We start from the raw sequence: 9276 nt of genomic DNA, 5'->3' as shown, positions 1-9276 counted from the left end.
GCCAAGATCAGTAACAATAACAATAGTGGCTGTAAAGGAAAGAAGAACGACTATCCTTCTTCTTCCGAAAACACCTACTCTAGCAACAGTGTTGGTACTTTCGACCTTAGTGAGATCCTAGCCATGGATAGTCGAGGATTTAGAAAGCAACCGAAAAGGGATTTTACCCCTATTGGAATTAGCTACGATGATGCTTTCGATCGACTCCATTCCAAGGGACTCATCACTCCTATTGGACCTCTTCAAGATCCCCCGCTTGAGAAGAGAGTGCCTAGTTGGAATCAAAATGTGCGCTGCAAGTACCATCAAGGTAGAGTCATGCCACTGAGAGCTGTTGGAAACTAAAGGAGGCTATCCAACATTTGATTGATAATCACAAGCTTCCCACACCTCCAGTTAACAAGAAGAGCGAGTGATGATAAAGCAAACAATACAAGACAAGAGGAAAGCTTCAACGACGATATTTCATGACATCATTTTTCCTTTTTCTTTATTTACCCTTTCCCCAATAAGTCTAGCATAGGCACCTTTTCTTTCCCCTTAGATTAATTTTGTAGATTCTTTCTTTTCCCTTTTTTTAATAAAATGAGCATTTATTTCCTTACATTTGATCATCGCATTGCATTGCATAAAAAAAAAATCCATGTCGAATTAAGACAAGGTATACCGATGATTTAAGGCACCCTTTGTAGCTACATCATATTGCCTTTCACCTTTCTAATTTACAATCCTTTCTTGATAAACCCCTTTGACCCTCGTCTAACGATAGACCTTTCTTTTTTCAACCCACATCTACCTAACCTTGGGATGGGATGGTGTGTAACTTATGCAATCTCAAAAGCTTGAGTGATTTCAAAAGATCAAAATAAAAAATAATAGCAAAAATAAGCAAAAGCAAAAAAATAATAAAAGTGTACAAAAGGGCAAGTGTTCCAATATCTCTGATGTGAAAATGTCTTTGATATGAACATGTCTCAGATTGCGTCTCTGTCGAGTGCTCGGTACCGTGCCTGAGAAACATGAATGCCAAGTGAGTGATAGACTGCATGAACGGGATTGCCCACACTTATAAAAATGAAATAAATGCTAAAGCAAAAAAAAAAGAGCTAAAAAAAGAGTAGAAAACCTCAAGCATGAAAATACAAATATTCAAAAGCAAGGTTGCACACCTTGGGGGCTTATCTAGGGTCTTGAGCCTTTTATCCCTTTCTTCTTCAACCTTTAGCCTAACCACGTTAAAACCCTTAAAAAGACCTTTTTGAGGTATACACACACTTGTGCGAGGTTCGGCTAGAGCTACGTTTGGCCTGATTCCTAACGGATACGTAGGCAACCTCACATCGAGGTACGGCCATAATAAAATGCATTCATATTCAAATTCACACACTTACACCATGATCATATCAAGGGATCTCCTATGCTCATCCCTATTCATTTAGAGCTAGACTTGGGGCTTGATCCCTACATCATTAGCTTACCTAGCCTAAGAGTCACCATTATTTGATTCTTCTAAAAATAATATCTTTCCACACACTTAGCTCTTGCGCCTAACTTTAGTGTCAGTTTCACACACTGCACAGATACCTGACCAAATATACTTCCCTTAGGAACCCTTTGTCATGAAATCTTAACATAACGATGAAGCATGCCTTGTCATGTCAAAATCACTCATCAGTCATAATCATCATTGCATCGAAGTATGAAGTGCTTAGCCTCCACGCCTAAGTTACCTAAATACTTTCATTATCAAGTCAACTAGGATTGTCTAAGATGTTACAATCCTTGTACTGTGAGAAACAACATTTGACTAAGCTCATTAAACTTGCACCTTCAAAACTTCGATTCTTTTTCGCATCTTTCTTTTTCGGGAGAAAGTCGATACCCTCCATAAAAATGACGGAAAATTTTTGCTTTTTTGTAATTTTAAGTCACATTGAATCAATACAATGCATACACGGGTCATGAGTCACACGTGTCCATTTCACTTCGAGGTCGAGTCAACCTCGAGTCAATCACAGCGAGTCAAGTTTATACCTTGAGTCGTGTCAAGTCGATGAGTCAAGCGACGTTAAACATTAGGTCAACCCTAATATAATTAAAGATAATATCAATGTTCTATAGTCAAAAATAAATACAGGTGCAGCAAAATAGGGAAGACCCTACTCCGGCGCCAAGCGAAAACATCTAGCATCTAGAAATAGATTTCAGCGCTTGGCGCTAGATCTCAGGGTCTGGCGACAGAGCCAATTCTTGGCGCCAGAGATATTTCAGCAATGACAGAGCTCGAAGCCTCTCAGAAGGGTGATCTCGACCTCATACAACAATTTCGGGTTCCTTGGTGCGCCAGTTAGCCCCTATGAGCAATTTGACATGATTAAGTAGTTTGTTTGATTACAATTGCAATAAGTGATCGACCTGATGAAAGATCGTCTCACTTAGCTTAAAGCGCCTAAGAATTGGCTCATCACGGAGACACCGACATACTGGTTTTAGCGGAAGCAAAGTTCAAGCGAGCTTTAGAGATCGACAAGCGTTGGTCTTCGGAAATTATTTTTCGGAATATTATCATCAAAGCTCTTTTGTTCAGAGATGCGTGGACATTTCTTTCAAGCTCTTTTGCTCAGAGACGCGTGGGCATCCTATTTTCAAGCTCTTTTGTTCAGAGATGCGTGGACAATCCATTCAAGCTCCTTTGTTCAGAGACGCGTGGACATATCATCAAAGCTCTTTGCTCCAGAGACGCGTGGGCATATCATTCAAAGCTCTTTTGTTCAGATACGCGTGGACATTTCTTTCAAGCTCTTTTGCTCAGAGACGCGTGGGCATCCTATTTTCAAGATCTTTTGTTCAGAGACGCGTGGACAATCCATTCAAGCTCCTTTGTTCAAAGACGCGTGGATATATCATCAAAGCTCTTTGCTCCAGAGACGTGTGGGCATATCATTCAAGCTCTTTTGCTCTACAGACGCGTGGACACATCATCAAAGCTTTTTGCTCCAGAGGCGCGTGGACACATCATTCAGAAGTTCATATTAAAAAAATAAGCTCTTTGTTCAGAGACGCGTGGACATGTATTTCAAGCTCTATTGTTCAGAGACGCGTGGACATATCCAAAAAAAGAAGCTCTTTGTTTAGAGGCGCGTGAACATATCAAAAGAATATAAAAAAGAAGTTATTTGTTCAGAGACGAGTGAACATCGAAATAGCAAGATGGCGTTCCCTAGATTGTGGAGAGTTATCAAAAACAACTGAGGATTGTTTCAAGCAAAGAAATCTTCGATAGTATTCCCTTAGACGTGGAATATTATCAAAGCGGAAGAGGATTGTTTCAAGTGAAGCAATCTTCGATAGTATTCCCTTGGACGTGGAATATTATCAAAGCGGAAGAGGATCTTTTCAAGCGAAGCAATCTTCTAAATTGGAAGCAGTTACAGGCGTAGCAGTTTTCAAGCGGGATGGCATTCTCTTGGCAGGAGGTCATCAAAACAGCAATGCGGCAGCAAATCGGTTACTTCCAGAGACGTGTGCTCGACGGTGCAAGATACGCGTTTCTTAACTCTTTTATCTGTATAACTAACGCTAGTTTGCAGGTATCGGCGTAACAAGAGTGGTTTAGGATCGCAGAACGTTCTGAATCATTCTCCGTCCCTATCGATACTTTGACTTTCGTTTTCGAAACTTATGTTTCTCCAAACTCAGTCAAAGTGGGGGCTTCTGTAGACACCCATTTGTAGACACCCATTTGTGTCTCCCCAAAACCAAAACCCAGTGATGAGTACCTTTCACGTCGAATCATAATCGAATGAAGTGAAAGTGTGGAAAGTTTAGTGTTGCGGATAGTTTTAATTTCTTTTCTCTTCTCTCTGTTTTTGAAAACTTATTTTAAGAAAACAGCCAATCCAGTTTGGTTGGTCCATGATATGGGTCCAATAGTAGTGTAGTTGGATGGGGCTTGACAAGAGCTTTCCAACGATATATTATAAGCCCAATTCCGATGAATATTGAGGAAGTTATGGCCAATTTACTGAACTGGGCCCGGTTTGAGCCTTATATGCGGCCCAATGATCTAGGAGAGGGCCTAATATGGATTTATCATTCCTAATGCAATTAGGAATGGTTTTAGTCTTCTAGATTCTTCTAGAAGATTCTTTTCATTCCTAATTCAATTAGCATTGATAAATTGACTTTGGTTGACTTTTTAGAGTTTTAATTAAAATCAAAGAACGTTTTTTGAGGAAGATACGATTTTATCCTCCTGTACGGCAATTTCTATCTAATTTTAAGAAAACGCGTGAATTTCTGAATCAGCGCCAAACGCCAGCTGTAGCGCCTGGCGCTAGCATTGGTGTCTGGCACCAATAGCCAGCGTTGGCGCCAACATCGTTTTATGTGCGCCAGAACTCTGTTTTGATATTTTATCTTTTTGGCTGATTTTCTCTATAAATGACGTGCTAAAAAACTCCGTTTTCGGAACCAATTTTCATTCATCTACAATCTACCAACTCTCATCAAGATTCTCTTGATTACTTTCTCTCTCTATTTTCTAAACTAGCCTTTTCATAAATATCAAAATTCCGCATTCATTAGATCTAGATACACCTAGTCATATTCGAAGTTGTCTTCACCCTAGACGTGAAAGGTTTAATTTCTGAGGGTTTGGTCCCAAATCTTTCTTTCAATTATTTAATTTAATTGTTTGTTTTATTATTTTCCTTGAAGTTACTAACGTGTGAATTTTGTTGTTAGAAAGAGGTACGAGGCATCAAAGTAAGTACTTTAATGGTTTTTATTGATATTATTATGTAGAAATCATGCTTAGATTGTTATTTTGATTCCTAGTATCATGTCTAGGGTAAATTTAATGCTAAATATGATTGTTATGATGCCTTTTATTCTCTTCCTAATATTCATAATAGTATCATGTTAGGGTTGAAGATTTGATTTTTATTGTTAGTGACTTGTTAGGGTTTGTTATTAATCTTGTTAGTATCATGCCTAGGATCTTGCTATTTTTATTATGCTATAACATGATTATTATTATGATAATGATTTTATTATTGTTATAATTATTGTTTTTATTTGATTATTTTTATGTTGCTTGATATTTATAGTTATTGCTTGATCACGCCTTTTATGCATGTTTAAAGGGAATTGGTACTTGTAATCATGCTTAATAAGATAATTAATAATCTTGTTTAGGGTTAATTTAATTATAATTCAAGTGATCGCCAATAATAGATTTATTTGTGCATTAATATTCAACCAACATAGATAAACAGGTTTAGGGTTAAACCTAATGATTGCATGTTAGTCAGAAAGCGCACATGAATACGATCAGAATAAAGTAGAGGCCTATTATTAGGGCAGGTTCAATCTCTTTTAGGTTGGATTTGTACCCTCATCCCCGAACCCTATTTGGTTCAAGACCTTATGGAGTTGACGATCTCCTGGATCGTTAAGGGGTGTAACCTTCACCTCGTGAACGGTTTACAAGTTCCTAAAAAAACTTGTTGGCGACTCTTTTGCTCTATCTTCTTTCCCTTTGGACGCCACCGTACTTTAGTGTATGATCACAGCGGGGTTCAAGCTACGGGATTAACGCTTGAAATATTCCCTACAGTATCCCTATCGAGGTTTAAGGGAAGTTTAGTATTGAATGGCTAATAGACTTGTTTAACACGATTTGGAGAACAAACAAGATTAGAGGGATAGAACTATGGTATTGGTTTATAAGAAAAATGGGATGCTCAAAACAGGCCAAACAATCCGAGGTATAAACTTAATGTGCAACACCATGAAACCATGGATAGAATGATAGACCTTAGACCATGGAAGTTATATGTGTGACAAAATCGTAGTTCATGTAATTGAATAAGGCTTTAATTGTTTAGTACTAGTTATTGTTGTTGTTTTCTTAATGAAAAATATAAGTAAAATCGATTTAAGTTATTAAAGTTTATGATTTTATACTAAATAGTTATTGAAAAGTTAAGAATGTAAGAAGTGAGACACAATAATTAAGGGAAAATAACGAAATGTAGACATAATAGGAAAGGGATATAAGAATACAAAGTACAAAATTTAGTACATTATTAATTTACTATACATGTATAGTCGTCGTATGTATAAATAATAAAAAGCAAGAAATTTTACATACTATAGTACTTGAGCATAAGGTTCGTAGAACCATCTGATAAATAGGTAGACATATAAATAGTTACGGGTAATAATGATCCAAGCTTGACGTAAATTTCATTTAAATCTGGTTTTGGACTAGAATAATTATAATTTTTGTAAATGCACCAAACTTTGCTTTAAAGGCTTTCTTAATATAAGTCTTGCTGCTCACCCTCCTATTTCTTATCCTCTTATAGTATTTGCAAACAAGAAAATTAATATTAGTCTTCAAATATAAGCATATATATATTGATCACTACAAATGCTACTTCAATTCCAATCCAATCAAACAAAGTGTACCATTAAAAATATATAGTAAGTTGATATTAAATACTCAATAGTCATCTTAAATACTCAGTAATTGATCTAAATAAGCATAGAGTATTTTAAGCGTCGATTCAAAGTGTGCCTATTTTAACATATGTGAATATGTTTGACAATCTTTGAAAGTTGGAATTGACTAATACGATAAGGACAAGGAATAAAGTAAGGATAGAGCTATCAACAAGTTTTAAGAAACTTGTAAATCGTTAACAAATTTTACCAAAAGGGAGAATACAACCACAAATTTAGATCCAGGAAGGTTACACCCTATTCATAATAAATGAGATTACTAATTCTATATGGTAAATAATCACGACTGAAGGTGCAGGGATGAATTAAAGGTACAAAATTAAAATAGCAAAAAAAATAAATAAAAAAAAATCAACATTAATCATAATGCAATAAAGACATAAGGATTAGTTGATAAAAAAGATACATATAATTCTAGTTTCTTTCTTAATATAGAATAAGAGACCGTTTTGATCATATATTGTAGTTTTTTTATTTTGTTACAATGTTAAGAGCTTAAACTTTTCAGGAAAAAATCTCGTGAAAAGAGAAATGATTTCTTAAATCACTTTGGATTTTGTACAAAATGTCAAGCCAATATGATACAGTTCAAAGATCGGATAAAGTATCTATGTAATCCATGTACAAGAGTTAGATTATTTGTCACATAGTTAATTAATTTTGTTATGAAGTCTAATTAATGAATCTTGATAGATGTAAGGCTCATAACAACTACAAAGTATATTATTCTTGGTTTGTAATACAAAATCAAATCAACATACTTTTTATTTTAAATCAATCGTATCACGTTGGATTCTGTTTCTTAAGGCCATCTTGATTTTGTGGTTAATACTTATTTCAATATAAAAGAAATACAAAAGACCAAGTATGCTTCTATTAAATTCATCGGCAAAAAGGTAATTTTAAATTTTTTTTCTTCAAAATTCTCCCTTCCCCTTATAGCTAGCTAGTGTCATTTAATTAAAAAAAATTAGGAAGAGTTGACCTCTAATCAATGTCATTATTATTAACCTAAGATAATTAATATTTGTACAAGCTAGCAATGCATGTGTTAAAACTAGAAAGTGAATTTTTATATATTTTAAAATTTAGTCATTTTCATGTGAGAAATGTATTATACTTTATATAGGCTATACCCTCTAATAATTCTCCTATACTTATTTGATTGTTGTTGTAAATAATATTTTGATTATGTGTGTTTTTCAGACATGTCTAAAACGGCTAGAGATAGTAGCATGAATGATGCAAAAAATTTTACTGCTTTAGTTGTAGACGATACTGCTATCATTAGAAAGATTGAAGAAATGTTGCTTAACAGTAAAGGGTTTAAAACCAAGGTCGTGGAAAATGGTCAAGAGGCCGTAAACACTTTTATTGAAGGCAATTCTTTTGATGTTATTATCATGGATATGGAAATGCCAATAATGGATGGGATTCAGGTAATCTTTTTTGTATTATATCTTAGCAACATATCTTTTAATGATATAAGGCTATTAATAAATCAATTATGATTAATATAACATTTTGGCGTAATTAGGACTTAGATAAATACTAATTAGCTAATAGTATGAATAAGATAATTAAATTTGAATCATTATATTAATACAAGATAAATTGTATTATATGTATTTATCCCTAAAATAAATTATCATTCTATAAAAAGAACCTTTATATTCATGATTTTTTTTTATATATATAATTGCATTCTAGTACATTCATCATTTTTCAAATTAAAAAAAAAAATTAATGTTTGTACCATCTATACTTGATATTTTAAAAACTCCAATCGATAAAGACACATGTCCCATCCTAATACACTTCTCTATCTTTTTCTTACTATATTAATTTTTTATTACACTATTTTTCTTTAATTCTTTCATTAAACTTAAACTTCATCTTCCATGCACGCTTCATCTTCATCTTCATCTCCCCTCTTCAATTCAACCTTTTTCCTTTTCTCTCTTTAATTTTAGCCCCTCCACCTTCTTTATTTAGTCCTCATTTTCAATCAAAGTTCCAAAAATTAAATTTCTTAAATCATGTTTCCGATTACACATTATAACTATAATGACTTATTAATATTTACTCATTCATCGTTCAATGCAATTTTTTTTATGAATAATTTGTGCTTTGCACGAGCCAAAAGGCTAGTTTCAATTAAATTTATGAACTATAATTTCAAAGGGTAAAATTATCACCCTTGCATTATTACTTAATTATGAATACTAATTTTTTAATATTTATATTAATTTTTAAACTAATTCTTTTACGTGAAGGCAACTAAAGAGTTACGAGCTATGGGAGTTAAGGGCTTAATATTTGGTGTGACGAGTTCCGAATCAAAGTCAGACATTCAAGCATTTGTAGAAGCTGGTTTAGATGAATACTTTCCAAAACCACTAGACTTTGTGAAGATTGATAACATACTCAAGCGCCTCGAAAAGTGATACTAAAATAAAATTTGCATTGGCACTACAAAATGAAATAAATAAACTATGTTTTGTAATTTAATATTTAAATATTGTACTCCTGGCTTCGATATGTTGTTTTCTTTCTTTTCTTTTTTTTTTTATAGTTTTCAATCAACACAATTATGATTAAATATTACAAAATTTCATACATTGAAAAATACACATTATTAAACATATATGCCTTATCAATATATCATTAAAATGTTTGTTTACCTATCTATCCTTACAAATATTGATGTTTGTTCTAGGGCTGTCAAAAATTGACACGACACAA

At 33.9% G+C, this 9276-nt stretch overlaps 1 protein-coding gene across 1 annotated transcript; it reads left to right on the top strand.

Moving 5' to 3' along the window:
* Positions 1-7739: 7739 nt before the first annotated feature.
* LOC110712798 (two-component response regulator ARR22-like) lies at positions 7740-8978 on the top strand. Its single transcript, XM_021891252.1, has 2 exons — positions 7740-7970; positions 8808-8978. Exons 1-2 carry the CDS (start codon positions 7740-7742, stop codon positions 8976-8978), a joined length of 402 nt encoding a protein of 133 aa, XP_021746944.1.
* Positions 8979-9276: the final 298 nt, after the last annotated feature.

This window comes from Chenopodium quinoa, unplaced genomic scaffold (assembly GCF_001683475.1).
Source record: "Chenopodium quinoa cultivar QQ74 unplaced genomic scaffold, ASM168347v1, whole genome shotgun sequence".
Classification (NCBI taxonomy): Eukaryota; Viridiplantae; Streptophyta; class Magnoliopsida; order Caryophyllales; family Amaranthaceae; genus Chenopodium; species Chenopodium quinoa.
Note: the sequence above shows the minus strand (reverse complement) of the source record. Positions and strands in the feature narration are given on the sequence as shown.